Genomic DNA, 16,853 nt, shown 5'->3' with positions numbered 1-16,853 from the left:
AGTCTTCTTCTTCTTCCTCCTCCTTTCCAGGCTTATAGGCCAAGTGGCCTGTTCCGGACTCAATTCCATCTTTTTAAGGGTCTTCCTCTGCATCGAGTACCTTTTGGGTGGTAATTTAGAATTTGTTTAGGTATTCTGCTTCTTTTTGTTTAATAACAAAAGTCATATAAAACATTAAACATTTATTTAAAAAAAGTGTACAATAAATTCAAAATTCAATACATTACATGCCATACAAAATACAAACATGAAAAACAACAAAATAATAGAGCAAGTAAATACATTCAAATATTTAGGTTGCATAATGTCATATGAAAATGAAGCTGATATAGAACCAAAGATATCAAATTTTTTAAAAGTAACAGGCATTATAAATAAAACTTTTAAACCCAATTATGTACAAAAACACACACTAATAAGAATCTACAATACAGTAGCTAAACCAACCTTACTTTGTGGCAGTGAGATATGGACAATAAAAAAAGCAGATGAAAGAAGAATTGAATCATCTGAAATGAAATTTCTGCACAGAACTGAAGCAACTATATGCAACGAGTCACAATAATGGACAAAATGAAAAGCAGCGAAATCAGAAAAAAACTTGGAATTACAACCTCCCTAAATAAAACAGTTATTTGCTATAGAGAAAAATGGAAAGAAACACATACTAAGAATGAATAGAAGCAGAATAAGTTTAGTTATTTAATAAAATTTACATTTTCACTACATCATTAAGGTATTTGTTATATGAAACTTTTTTATATATATTTTGCCATATAAATTTTTTATTAAAAGTTATTGTATGCATTCTTTTTATATACTTAATTATCCCACTTCATAGTGTAATAATGTTTTTGGAATAAGAAGTTTAGTTTTCATTTCATATCGTTTAATTTTTAGTTTTTTTACTGCTAGCAAAGAACGAGTACCAGCACTTTTTTTGTTTTAAGCATTAGAAAAATTCCTATATATATTTAAGACAAAAATGTTTCTTGCTGAAATTCTGTCCAGCACACTATTTCTGTGGAAAACAAATTTAGTTAGACATAATGTGACAACACTATGGAGCAGAGTAAGTTGTTACATAAGCTGTTCAGTGATGGACAATATCACTAGAAGAGTGCTTTCTTTGGTTTAGGATTCCAGCTGATTTCTTCTTTTTTCCCTCTCTTCCCCCTTTGTAATTTCTAATTTGTTTTATTTGATTTGTTTATGGGAAATGCATCCATGAAAGGTTGTGAAAACTTGCATCACATTAGTGCCATGGGTGGGCTGAGGGTTTAGATAATCTAAAATTCTATTCAAGAGACCAAACGTGAATCTTCTCAAGATATTTCAGGTCTCTGTTGAGCAGAGTGGCAGTTTCACACTGGGCAGTGAGATTAATCTACAACCTAAAGAGACATTCATGGCAGAGATGTCATTCACTTTTCCATCCAGGCAATAAATAAAATTCTACAACCAAATAATCAGTTAGTGCGATTGAGTGAAATTACAGTATTTCCTTCTTTAAGCGAGTGATAATCAGCTAATGCGATTTTTTTTTTTGTCGCCAATCTGCAGCAAGTGGAAAAGCTGGAAGTCATTGAGAGACATGAAAGTGGCACTAGTAATACAATTATTGTGTGAGACCTGGGATACAGCATTGGACACAGCGAGCTTGATGATGATCACCATCAAATTCCTGATATACCGTATATTCTGGCATATAAATCGACTTTTCAGCATTGAAAAAAAAGTACTAAATTTTTTAGGTCAACTTATATGCCGGGTCAAAAATTGATTGCTTTCCAAGAAAAAACTAGTACATATCATACTCTGTTAAATTTATTAGCAATATACAAAAAGGGTAAATAAGTAAAAATTTCAACTTATATCAAATTTATTTACAGAAAAAATTATTTACATGTTATATAATTATTTATTTACAAAAGAAAATAGGTAGGTAACTACATAATTAAAATTTAATTTTCACTGTCTGAATGTATTTAAAGTTCATTGTACTCTGGTTCTGTAATTTCTTCCGGTATATCGTGATATAAATTGTATTCGTTTTCTCCATCAGATTTAAAATCAATTTCGTCGTCATTGTAAACAAAATCATCTTCCGAGCCATCTAATTTGTTAGATATAGCACATTTTTTAAAAGATTTTATTACTATATCTGGTTTTATTTCATCCCATGCTTTCGCTACCCATTCACACATAGTTACCAAAGATGCATTTCGCATTTGTCCTCCTTTTGTGTAACTTTTCTCTCCTTCTTGCACCCACGCATTCCACTGTTTTTGTAAACTGTCTTAAATGGCTTGTTTATACAAACATCCAATGGTTGCACTAGTGAAGTTAATCCACATGAAATCACTGCCATATTGGTATTATTCTCTCTTAATAAAGAATTTGTGTTCTCAATTTAATTGGGGTTTGAACATCTTCCACACTAAAAGACTGTTTGGATTTTTTAATGCACCTTGTTCCCAATATTTTTTATCCACAGCTTAACTCCTGCTTCATCCATCCAACCATTCTCGTGAACATGGACAAAAACGTTTCTTGGAATTCTGATCATTGGCATTGTTTTTCTTTTAAAAATTATCATAGAAGCCAAGCAAGTACAACTGTGAAACTGCTTTTTTCATGTCCAGTTGTTTTTAAAGAAATAGTTTTACTTCCTTTCAATTCTACTGTTCTATTCCTGATCATATCAAACATAACTGGAGTTTCATCCATATTTCCATTTGAGACAATAAATAATTTTTTCGCTTCCTTTTAGCAATTATAAATCTTTGAAAACTAATAACTTATCATCCAAATCCTTTGGCAGCTGCTGTGCGATTTTCGTTTTTAGTCGAAGCACTAAATTTTTCCTTTCCATAAACTGGCTACACCAACTCACTGTAGCTTTGAAGTTTTCGCTGTCCTTTTTATTTGCTTTGTCCCACTTCAAATATTATTTCTCGTTATAATGACTCCATTTTGGCGATTTTCTCGAACCCAATCCGCAACATTATTTTCCAGAATAGGCCACTTACAAATTCCTTTCCGTAATGCTCACTTATTTTTTGGCATTTTCATTATTAAAGTTTCTTTTTTTTTTCTCCAATCGCGAACTAGTTTTTCAGTTACTCCAAACTGACGTGCAGCAACACAGTTAGTATTTTCTTTTGTAAATTTGATCACTTTGCTCTTAAAATTCGCATCATATTTGATTCTTTTAAAAGGAGCCATTGCACTTTGGTTCAATATTGGTCAACGTCAATACAAAAAAGAAATTTTTCGAGTCGACTTATACGATGAGTATACTATAAAAACTCAAAAAATTCCAATATCGACTTATATACCGGAATATATGGTATATACCCTCAAAGGTGTACAGGATATGATAGTACTACATGAAAAATTACATCATTACTAACTTCCTATCAACAATTTTCCTCCAAACCAGTCTGTTACCCCTGTGAAGACTCCAGCGTTATCAGATCTTATATTTCTATTTTCTAAGGCACTTTTTACTGTATCAATCCACCTGTATCTTGGTCTTCCTCTGGGTGTTTTTCCTGCCAGCCTGGCAGAGAACACTTCTTTTGCTAATCTTTCCTCTCCCATTCTGTTTAAGTGATCATGCCACCTGAAATTAGCTCTGCTAATGCATTCCTGGATGCTAACAATGCCAAGTCCTTTCCTGATATAGTTGTTTTTAATATGATACTGCCATCTGTTCATGCCTCTAATCTTTGTCAGGACTCTCATATCTGCGGTCTCTCGTCTTTGGTCAAGTGTTTTATTTCTGACCCAGCTCTCAGATTCATAAGTTAAAATTGACTTGAATACTGTCTTATATACAGCTAATTTCTCTCTTATTCCATATAAATTTATTCAGTTGACTTCCTACCATACCAGATTTGTTGATTCTGTTGTCTATTTCCATATTTAATTTATCATCTTCACTGAAAATCATGCCTAAGTAGTTGAAATGTTTTACTTGTTTTATAGGTTCTCCATTCATCATGCAGTTGATATTTTCAATGTTTCTGCCTATTTTCATTGTCTTTGTCTTTTTAATGCTGACGTTCATACCATATCTATTACAACAGTTATTCACTTTAGTCAGAAAATCTTGCAGACTTGTAGGCTGATTTATTTAGAAGTATAACATCATCTGTAGAAAGCAAAGAGCTGAGATTAACATATCCAATTTTGATATCAGGTTTAATACCACTTTCCTTCATAATGTGATCCATATAGATAATGAATAACAGAGGAGATAATGTACATCCTTGTCTGACACCAGATTTAGCATTAAACCACCTTCCTGTACTTCCTTCAATTCTAACTGCTGACTTACAACTCAAATAAAGACTAAGTATTGCTTAATATAATGCCCCATTGACACCATATAACTGTAGCGTTTTGAATAGCTTCTCTCTTGGCACCTTGTCTTATGCCTTTTCTAGATCTACAAAACTTAATTACAGATATTTGTTATATTCCCATGATTTCTCAAATATATGTCGTAAAGTGAAAATCTGATCCTGACAGCCTCTATTTAGCCTGAATCCAGCTTATTCTTTACCAAGCTTCTCTTCCACAATCCTTCTCAACCATTTCTCAAGTATACTTGCATATATCTTACCAGGGACACTCAGTAGAGAGATATCTCCTGTAATTCTCACATTCAGTTTTATTTCCCTTTTTATATATGGATACTATGAGAGCTCTACTCCAATCATTTGGAATTCGTCCCTCTGTCCAGGCCTTCTGAACTATGCAATGCAACCACTGAAAGACCTTTATACCTCCATACTTGAGCATTTCTAGTCAAATATCATCTACTCCTACTGCCTTTCCACGTTTCAGGCTTTTGATGGCTTTTTCTACTTCAAGTATGGATATGTATTCCTGACTGCATGCCTGGTGAGTGTTTTTTTACCACTGTGCTGTCACTGCTTGTTTCATTTAGTAATTTTTTGAAGTAATTACTCCATACTTCAAGGATATCTTTTTCTCCTGTTTTCATGTCATCTTTATCATCTCTAATTCCTTTTACAGCAGTCTTTCCTCCGTTTCTGAGCTTCTTCAACAACCTTCGGAATATCTTGCCATCTTCTTGATATTTATTTTCTGTGTTCTTATCAAAGTCTTCCTATGTTTGTTTAGCTAGTTTTACACAGTGTTTAACTTTCTTACATTTGTCTCTGTATTCTCTAAGAGTACAAGTTAACTTATTTGCCAGGAACTTTTGATATGCTTTCCTCTTTTCCTTCACTGCCTTTTTAACTTCCTGTGTCCACCATGGAGTTCTGATTTTTCTATCCTTGCAGACAACCTCACCACATGCCTCTCTGGCTGAATCAATCAGTGTTTTCTTCAGTTTGTGTGTTTTAGTCTATAGTTCACATCTGAGAGCTGCTCAACTTTTATTCGCTTTAAAACTTTATTAGATGTTATTCTTTTCAATATGAAATTCAATTTTATCCTGCTTAAGACTAAATTGTGATCAATTCCAATTTCAAATCCTCTGTACACTCTAATGTCCTGCACTAGGGAGAAAACATCACTATCAACAGTAAAATAATCAATGACACTTTTCTTATTCCTTTCCTCTTCTCTCCATGTGAATTTGTTCACATTTTTATGTTGGATCATTGTGTTAGTGACACCAGTGATATTATATTAAATAAGAGCAAAGAATACAAAGAACAAGGAAAAGTTGCTACTGCTTCTTTAAACATGCAGATCACTTGAAATAGGCCATTCAAAGATCAAAATGAAGAGACTTCTATCACTCTGGATTGAAAATTATAACCAGAAAAATAATACCTCTTAGTACAAGGAATATTCAGGCAAAAGCTCTCAGTATTTTATCTTATCGAAAGAGACCAAATTTCAAGAGGAATGTGAAAGCTTTACTGTGAGTTTAGGAAGATTTGACAATTTTAAAAATCAAACTGGACTGCATAGCATAAGAATAACTGGGGAGTCTGCTAGTGCTGATTAAGATTCTACAGCCAAGTTTCCTGAAGAATTGCAAAGCATAATTCAGGAGAGTGATTATGACAATCAGGAAATATTCAGTGTTTGCAAAATTGGTCTCTTTTGGAAGCTTATGCCAACAAAAACATTCTTAGCTAAAACTGAAGCATCTCAACTAAGATTCAAAGTATCTAAAGATTGTCTTACACTTTTATTAGGAGGCAATGCAGAAGGCAACTTTAAACTCAAGCCTATGGTAGTTCATTGTGCACAAAATCCAAGATCTAACATTATTGAAGAAATCAGCACAATTGAAAAAGGACTTAGATTTAATGAACTGAATAATGAAGATGTGAGAAACTTGCTTGATTCCCATTCAGAACAGTTAAGCAAGAATGATCTCCTTCAACTAGAAGAACAGTGCATATGAAGATGAAGAGTGCCAACAAGAAGAGAATATTATGACTAAGAAGCTAACTGCAAAAGAACTTGAGGTAGTTTTCAATCACATTGAGTATGCTAATGAAATTTTGTTTGATGCTGATCCTGATATGGAAGGAAGCTTTGAAGTCCGCTGAATTCTTGATAAAGCAATTGCAGCTATCGCAAAATGCATGACAAGATGAAAAAGTTGAGCACGATTCAAACATCTTTACTTAATTTTTATTTAAAACGTAGCTCAATCAAATGTTTAGACATTAAATAAAAATCTAAGCAATTGGTTTTTATTAACTTTGATGATTTTATCCTCTAATATAGCTTATACTGTAATTTTTTTTCTCAAATTCAACCTAACTGGTGGAGGAATTATAATTATTCCTGTTGTTTATTGTATTCGCTTACCGCACATTAATTGATCGATTAATTAATCACATTAAGCGAGGTTTTCCTGTAATATGATGTATGCTAATAGTCTTTCATAAGTAAGATTCATATTAAAAAATAAATACTCTACCAAAAGATTTGGAAGAATTAAAAAAATTCTCTAATAAAACATAATATACCTGTTTATATAGGCTCTTGGGAGAAGCACATAGAGTTCTTTTGAAATGCACTTTCAAAATACTACACAATATAAGAATGGCCAATGAAATTTATTCTGAATGTTTACCACTCCCCTTCATGTATTTATATTATCCACAGCATATAGGCAACAAAATTGTTTTATGATACATTTATAGAACCTTATTCTGTGGGGAGGGGAAGATCCCTACAATGCTAAAGTCGATAATAAAGTTAGTGTGTGTGTGTGTGTGTGTGTGTGTGTGTTACTTGGTTTTAATTTTTTTTTTTTCCCAAATAAGCTAAGTTTGCACCTGAAGTATTTTCAGGTCTGAGACAACTCGTGGTAAAGGTGGCATAAGCTCTGATCACTTGCCTAAGTATTCCATAATACAAAGAACATCTCCTTATGGCATATATAATGCTATGTATTATGGGAAGGGTCACTACCCAGACCGGTTTCGACCTTTATTGAGGACTCGTCAGTGGGAGCCAGACTCTGCAGTGGTGATACCAAGGTTGAAGTAATGTAGAACTTATGGGAAATACTAAGGCAAATGATCAGAGCTTATGCCACCTTTACCACGAGTTGCCTCAGACCTGAAAACACTAAAGGGGCAAACTTGGCTTACTTGCTTGTTTGCTTACTTGGGAAAAAAAAGGATTAAAACCAAGTTTATAAAATTTTTCTTGGTATCTTTAACGTATAGTATACCCAAGGTAAAAAACTTTCTATATACACACACACACACACACTATCTGCCAATAATTGTCTGGTCATTTTAGCAATTTACAATTGATATTAGCAAGTGAACTCTAATATTGGGTATGTCCACCTTTGGCTTTGATCACCCTGCACCTTTTGAGGTAAGCTTTCCACCAATGTGCTGGAGACATCAGGTGGCATTTGTCTCCATTTCTCCATCAAAGCAGCTCTGAGTTCAGCAACAAATTGAGGATGTGCTGCTCTGGACTTAGCACAGGCACAGTTGTTTATCATTCATCTCTTCATACTATTCCATAGCAGCTGCAGCTTTGTGACATGGGACCTTGTCGTCTTGATAGTTACACGAGTTCGTTCCTTAAAAACTTCAAAATGTAGGCAGCACCTGATTGTCCAGGATATCAAGGTACTGAGCAGCCTTCATGGAATCATGGACAATGACCAGTGGTCCCACTCCAAACCAGCTGAATGCACCCCACACTATTACTTGTCTACCACCAAACTTTACTGTGGGTACAACACACTGTGGTAACAAGTATTCACTAGGCTGCCTCCACACCCTGCCATCACACTGGAAACAGGTGAACCTTGATTCATCGCTCCAGAGTACAGTTTTCCATTGGTCAATTGTTCAATTCACACGCTCTTTGCACCAGGCAAGACGACCCACCTTGTTCGTTGTTGTGTTGTTCATCTTGTGTGCTGCTCTTCCATGGAAACCCAGTAAATGGAGTTCTTTTTGTATAGGATTAGTGCTCATCATGGTGTTACTGGCACTCTGGAACTCATCACGGATGGTCTGTGCCGATTGTATCCAATTTTGCGTGCCTCCCATTTTAACACTCTCCTGTCCCTGTCAATCATTTTCATTGGCCGTCCTGGGTGTTTTCCTGCACTAGTGATGTCCAAATGTCTTCATTTGTTGATCACATCACCAACAGTTGATTTTGGATGATCCAGTTGAGTGGCAATGGCACGTATGGACATGCCACCAATGTGACAGCCCATGATGACACCTCTCTCTTAAAGTCACTGAGTTGACGGTGTGTTGCAATACCACCTGTATTCAACTGCTATGATGAAATACTGCTTCATATTATCTATACACTGGTTTTTATGTTATTAACAAACCTGGAATGTTCCATAACTTCAAGTAATAGGGGGTGTCCAGACAATTGTTGACAGATAGTGTATGTATACATATCTTATTTTCATCATATCCAATATACACAACACTTTTAGCATATTTAATATAAATAAGAGTGTGTTGCAAATAATATAGCAATGTATTCTAATGGATTTATTTAAAAAAAAAACATCTTGCAGATTGTTTATTTAAGGAAAACAGTAATCGTTCATTTATAAGGTGTTTCTATTAACCTTTACATGTTATATGGATCTGTTTATATATGTCAATATATACAAATCATCATTAAAATCTAAAACGCTGTTTTGACTGTTCATTAAATTCAGATTATTTAAAAGGATTTGCATCATAAAATTCTTTGTTTATTTTTAGGTGCCTTTTACAAAATTGATAAGCACCTGTTAAATTTATTTTGTCTATTCATCTGTATGCAAGTTATTCTAGGATTCTAGCTGGAGGGATTTTATTGCAATTTGGTATGTTGAATCCCATACAAAAATTCATCATGCCATCCCAATTTTTATATCATTTGGACCATTTACAGGAACACAAACATACAAAATGTGTTAAAATTATAAATTGCTACTCTGGCTGGATGGAATTTAATAAAATTTAGGATACTCAAGAAGATATTCGTAGTTTTTAATCAGATCATTATAAAATACCCCACTGGCTATTCGGAATTTAATGGAATTTCTTATCTAGGATCTTTTTTTTAGTGAAATTGTTTCAAATTTTGTTTAAATTAGACCTTTCAAAGTGACAAAATTATAAGCTAAGTACATAAGCCAAAACCGTTGCTGTTCTGTAACTTTTGACACTATATGGCTTTTTACAAAAGTACCACCACTCAGTTGCTCTTTCAATAATTTAAATCAATAATGAATAATCAATAAATTCAATAATGTTAATGAGAATGCGCCTTCCCACAATGAGTCTTTTGATTCCGTAGAGGTCTGATGCCAATAATAATATCATGATAGTTATTGCAAAAAGCAGCAGAAATATTGATAATTGAAAATTCTTTATGAAAGGTTTCAAATTGTGTTGTATAATGAGCAATTATAAAAGCCTGTTAAGTCTAATATGTATGCTGCAGCACATAAGTAATGTACTGTTTTTTATTAAAAAAATTTTAATAAAAATTTTTTTAATAAAAAAAAGTAAAAAAATAAAAATTAAAAAAAAAACATTACTAAAGTAATGTTTTTTTTTAATTTTTTAATTTTTTTTTTTTACTGAACAACTCAAAAATGTAATGATGATACTTTTTCCCTGAATGATGAAATTTAATATCTAAGATCACAGTGAGCATTTCTTGTTTCATTGGAACCATTTTAATTGCAAAATTAAGCACAACAAAATTATATCTACAGTAACAGTACATTGTCAAAAGCAGTTCTATTATTATTATCATCAACAACATTTGACCTCCATGGAGTCAGAGACTCATCTTGGGAGGTACTCACTATTGCATATTGCATACAGTGCTCATTCAACCACGTCTTAAACTGATGCTATGTGTCCACATCCACCACTCGGGTAATACATTCCACTCACCCACCACCCTCCATGCAAAGGACCTGCTTCTCACTCCTTTGCTCACACTCTCCTTATACAGTTTCCAGCAATGGCCTTTTGTTCTACTCCCCTCCCTTCTCCCATTCTATTATATTATATGAGCTCTGATTCAGTTGTTATGATAATAGTGTCACTCTATAAGAATATATTGTTAGAAAACATGTGATTATCTGAAATCATTTTCTTCCTTTATTATTTATTTATTTTATTATTATTATTATTATATTTTTTAAGGTGAATCCCACTGACAGAAGATTGGAAACTTATAGTACTAAATGAGTATACTGTTGGGTTAAGAGTTACAGACCATACATGCAACATTTTTCAAGCCATTTGGGCCTCCAATATGCAGGGTTTCATATCAGATGATGAAATGTATGTACCACATCAAGACATTTACAAATATCCATGCCCACAGTGAGATTTGAATTCATAGCCTGTTGGTTGAAGAGCAGAGATACTGTCCACTATGCCAGCTACTAATTCATTCACTTAAATCTGGAAAATAAGAATTTACTACTTGTATTAGTAACCATCATATGAAAAATTTATGTTTGCATCCTATGGCACAGCCTATTAAGATCTACATCCAAGCAGTTCATACATATTGATACTTTGCACACATACAACAATAAATATTTGTTTTGATTACTGCACAATATAATTTTTTAATATATAGTATTCTTCATTCAAATCAATAATAATAAAAAAAAAACTTTTAATTAAATATTTATATAAGCTTCCAACTCTGCACCAGGCAGATTGTGAGATGCCCATATTAAAGCATCCCTGGCTGAAGGAAGATTATTTGCAGCCGTGGTAAAAGAAATGCCCTTTAATATAAAAACAGATGGCCATTTTGCTTAGGAGACCCAAAATTTCATTCCCCACATCCCTTATGGTATATGGATATTTATATTATGACAACTGTTTGCTATAGAGAATAAAATTTGTCTTTTCTTTCTTTTTCTGTAATTTTTGTCCTAGACTGCACCAGTCACTCAGATTTCAATAATGAATGCTGAGCAGATAACATCATCTTCATGCTGTTAAAATCAGGACTCTAGTCTTTGTGTTGCTGCTACAATTTTGTTTAAGTACACCATGTTGTTTTAGTCTCGCATATTGTGACAAACAGTGTTTTTGTGCTCTGAAGATGCTGGTTATAATACCAGCGAAATATCAGCATCAAGTTAATAAATTAATTATTTACTTAGTTTCTGTGTTCTATTATACCGCTAAAATAATAAACAACATGTTCGACGAACACATAAGTCTGTCCACACGTTTAACATCATCTTCAGTATTTGGTTGACTCTCCATATACTAACACAATAGACTGTTTGTATTTTTACAGTTTGTAGACAGACTGCTATGGAGTAACATTTTCAAGTTGCAGTTATGTTTAAGAAACATAATTAGATAATTTATGCAGAAGTGGAGAATGATGTTTCTTTTACGGGAAAAAAAAAGGAATCGTGATTCCATGTTGATACATTACTGATATTAGATTATATAATCAAATTGATTTAGTGATATACAGATGGTGATTTTAAGATATCTTCATAGTGTTAACATATGCACAATATTTAAAATTTTTTATAGAGGTACGTGGTTTGAATAATGTAAAATTGGTGCATGAAGCCCATGAGCAGACACAGCAGACTCTTTTGGAGTATACCATCAATTGCTATCCACAAGTAACAGTAAGTGTCTTATTAGATGAAGTAATATTGTTGATATGATTAATGCCTTTTGAATAATGCAATGAAATTCATATTAGACGATCATTATAATTTGGAATATGCTAGAATGTGGCATGGGTGATTTTCCCATGATTGTATATTTTGGTGAATAAAATTAAATGAAATTTATTTGAAATGGTAGTAGTAGTATTAGGAAATCAAATGTGTTACTAGTTGATTTGCTTAATACACTAAAGAGAGAGAGAGACTGTTACAGCATTAATGATCAGTAAAGTTTCTTGCATTCATTCAGAGCTATTAATGAAAGCAGATTCAGATCACCAATCTAAATAGATTGGTGATCTGAATCAGTGTACACAAATAATTTTGTGAGAGGGAAAAAAAAAAAAGAAACTTAGTAGTCAACTGCAGATTTTTTTTAGGTGAAAATTATATTGCAAGCATTAAGTTGTAGAAAGTTTCTTTGCTCAGATATAAGTAAATTATACTAGAGAAGAAATTATATTCTTGTTTTAATCATAAGTGTAAGCAAACAAAAGTGTACACACTCTATATAGGCTACTTGTATACAGAGGCTGTCGATTTTATTGATATCAACTGCCTCTGTATCCCATAATGCAGAGCACACTCCTTTGGGATAACTAAAAGGATATGCTGTGGAGATGAGACAGTTGACAGGAAATCAAAATGATACTCCATGTGATAATAGAGAGTGTTCTAAGATATGGTGGAGAAAAGGATGGATTTTGAACAAGGATGAAGAGTCATACAAGAGTTATGGAAATGGATGGCTTATAACAGAGTATATCTCATCTTTATAGAGTTCAGAATGAGACCATTATAGAAAGATTGAGAAAATTCGTGGACTACTTGAAACTTTGATGTTTACAGTTGTATATTATTATTATTATTACTTGACATCTCCAGGGAGTCCAAGGACTCGCCAGGGGAGGGCACCTACTCTACAACTCTGTCTCCACCAGAATGGTATGGACATGTTTAACTGATTATAAGAATGGAGAAGTGAGGATCGTCTTGACTTATATAGAGAGCGGGAGTTGTAGAGATGATGCTAGCCAGACAGTTGCAAGAAGGCTTCTGAAATTGATTAGGACAGGAAAGTACAAGACAACCACTGAGCAGTGGAGATGCCTTTAAAAGTAAAGTAAAAGTAAGTGGTTTGTAATTTTGATAAAGTAAATTTTCTTATTCAACTGAGGAAGAGTAATTAAATTTGGTCTGGTTGATGTAAGTTCTGAATTCCTGGACTCTAAAAATATTGGGTTTGTTTTGGAGTTCACTGTATGACTAATCTTGATGCTAAGTAAATGTTTCTAGCTGTTTTGGCTAACATTAAATTAAGATGGTGTTTTTCATGCTTTGACACTGATGAAAATTAAGATATTTTTGTCAACCAAAAATAATGCTTGTTAACATGTTCCTTTTCCTCGTACCATACCACTGGAACAGCAAAAGGCATTGAAGAACGTGTACCATCTGAACCATCATGTAGCACAACTGTTTTTAACAGGGTTGGTGACTATGTTAAATACTTTGCTCCTTCCATAAGAGGAAAAGTTTTTAACATAGTCACCAGTGGCGGCCTGTACATAAGCACTGTGACACTACAGCACCTCCAAGGAAAAAATGAAAAATTTTAATTTTGTTTGTGTTTTATAAATAATAATGCTTACAACATTATATAAATGCAATACAACATGTTAAAGGTTACAGCTTATGTTTCGACAGTGATTGAATAGTTAATAATTGGAATTGTTTGATTAACACTTTAGATTACGAAACAAATATACTGCGATCTAACGCAGTGTCGATATTATCACATTCGACCAATTGCAGCCAGTCTCGCTGATATTCATTTGCGTTTGTGATTGCACATTACAAATCATTCTGACACTACTCATTTGAGCAGTGTATTGTATGCTTGCATCCTTTATTTCTGTGAGATACGAAACTTTTATTATTGGTGCATGTTCGTGGCGAACTATTTTTTGCAAATCTTATTTTATTTTGTTAAAATAACATATAATTATTTATTTATTATAGGTAGATACAAGGCTGAATTATGACGAGTGTCACTGTTGAAAATATGAAGAAAAATTATATTTTTCAATTATCATTACACGAAATAAATACACTGCGATCTAACCCAGTGTCAGAATTATCATGTTTGGTCAAATGCAGCCATCCACCGATATTCGTTTGTGCTTGTGATTGCATGCTTGCATGTTATTTTTGTGAGATACGAAACTTTTATTATTGGTGTTTCTTCGTGGTGAGGGTGAAATATTTTTAATAAAGCAATTTTTTTATATGTAAATTTATTTACATAAATTTATTAATAAATTGGTTACTGATTAGGAAAAAAATATTTTATTGTATTTTATTATTTTTTTTATTTTGTATATGCAGCACCCCCAGTTAAATTTTCACCGGCTGCCACTGATAGTCACCAAATTTAAATTCCAAGTTGGTGTTAATATTTATTTTATTTATTTTTAATAATCAAAGGTTTAAAGTTTTATTTTTAATTTGAGAGTTAAGGAAATTGACTGTGGAACTCACTGTTTCAGACATAATATATAGTGTGGAGGTTAGTGACCATGAGATAGCAGTACTCTCCTCCCTGGATACTATCAAAATCATTGACAGCCTTGAACCAGCTGTCTGTGATTGCTAAGGGCGGAGATTGACTGCCTCCAGTCTTCAAAAGGTAGTTAAGCTAAATGGCATTGCTACTCCCTTTGGGGAATAAAAGGCATTAGTGGATTTATTTCATTTGTTTTATTGTAAGTTATCCATAGACGTAACAACAAGAGTCGGGATTATTTATAGTTTTGTGATATTTTGATGTGTTTATATAGTTACTATTATAAAAATAATTCTTTGAAAAAACCATAGATTTCTATACATCACTTTAGATTCAGCTGTTCTGTCAAAGTTACAGGAAAAAAATGCAAAATGAAACCAGATGATTAATGGAATATGTCACAGCATTCTGTCAAAGAGATCATTGCTGCCAAAGGATGAATGTTAGATCAGAAGGATGATGTGATATATTCATCTTATGGTTGGAAAAGACTTGGGTTCAATCTAATCTATTACTTGAACAAACATTTATAAGGACTTCATTGTTATTTTAACCAATTATTATTATTTATGGCATTCCATGAAGTCCAGAGACTCATTGTGGGAGACCCAAATTTACAAGTATAGATACAAATCCTATCATACTTCTCCTTGAATCCACTCACTGTCAGGGAACTTGCAACCAATTCTGGCAAACCATTCCACTCGCTCACCAGTCTCCTCTGGTCTGCACACTCCTACTAACCACACTTTACACAACTTCCATGGATGGCCCCTAGTTCTCTATTTGTCATATACTGAAAATTTTCACTTGCATCAGTCTTATAAAAACCCCTTTAATATCTTAAAAGTTATCATGTCCCCTCTTTTCCACATATCAGCTAAACTTTGTAACCCATAACCCTTCAACCTATCCTTGTAGGGAGTATTCCATAGACCTGTCACCATCTCTACCACCTCCTGGTCCCCAAGAAAACCAGATGACCAAATCTGATTGCAGTAGTCAAAATGTGGTCGAATCATAGCCTTATAAATAGGGATAATAACTTCCTTATCTTTACTTGTTAGCATGTTTTTCAAGATCCAAGTAATCCTTTGTTTTATTTTTTGTTATTTTACCAACTTTTGCGATATGCCCTCTGAACTTAAACTCTTTGTCCACATTATCTCTGAGTACCTAACCTCATTGGTTTCCTGCAATCCAGTACCATCAATATGATACATCTTATGCAACCTCTTCAACCCGATAATGCTGCACAATCTTACATTTTGCAACATTAAATTGACAATTATTATCCTTTGCCCACAATGCCAATTTATTTAAATCATCCTGCAGGATATCTACATCACCTTTATCAATTATAGCTCTCCCCAGTTTTGTATCATGAGCAAACAATTGAGTATCCCCCTCTTAAATCTTTTCCTATGTCATTGATTACAAATTAAAGGGTAGCAGCCTTAGTACCAAACGTATGTTACAAACTAGTCACAATCATTCTCCTAGACTCCACCCCACCATATACTACTCTCTGGTGTCTGTCCATCAGCCATCCTGCTATTCATGTTACTAACCTCATACCCATTCCCATCCTCTCCAGTTTTTGTAATAGTTGTCCATGTGGTATTCTATCAAATGCCTTAGCAAAGTCGAGCAGTATCATGGTGTAGCCATTACCTTTATCCAATTCTACTGTCACTTTATTATTAAATGTGAATAAGTTACCAAGACAGGACCTACCTTTTACAAAGCCATGCTGCCCACTATAGAGTATCACATCCCTATCCATCCACTGTTGTATTTTACCTTTCACCAACTCTTCCAATACTTTAACAACCACTCCCAATATACTAATTAGTCTGTAGTTTGCTACCTCTGTCTTGACCACCTTTATGCAATCTTACCATTTTTTCACTCCCTTGGAACCCTGCCAGAGATGAGACTTAGATCGAACAACTTCGTCAGAGGAAATGCCATTCTCTTGCACATTCACGTAGTACATGGGCTGATATCATCCAGTCCCACTGCTGTGTTCACATTCATATTTTTTATGTGCTGAACACCTCCTGTTCACTGCTTCATCTCTGTGACATCAGTAACTGTAAAATCACTACC

The 16,853-nt window shown here is 33.6% G+C and overlaps 1 protein-coding gene across 1 annotated transcript in view; it reads left to right on the top strand.

Annotated features, from left to right (window-relative positions):
• The window catches only part of LOC150098035 (nuclear hormone receptor FTZ-F1-like), a 333,419-nt gene that overhangs the window by 304,797 nt on the left and 11,769 nt on the right, over positions 1-16,853 (top strand). The window contains exon 5 of the mRNA XM_090406144.1: positions 12,033-12,133. Within this exon, the coding sequence (XP_090262270.1) occupies positions 12,033-12,133 (101 nt within the window). The remainder of the gene's footprint in view (positions 1-12,032; positions 12,134-16,853) is intronic.

This window comes from Typopeltis vanoorti, chromosome 16 (assembly GCF_054136105.1).
Source record: "Typopeltis vanoorti isolate ZY-2024b chromosome 16, IOZ_Tvanoo_1.0, whole genome shotgun sequence".
Lineage (NCBI taxonomy): Eukaryota > Metazoa > Arthropoda > Arachnida > Uropygi > Thelyphonidae > Typopeltis > Typopeltis vanoorti.
The sequence above is the reverse complement of the archived record's forward strand: the minus strand, read 5'-3'. Positions and strand labels throughout refer to the sequence as shown.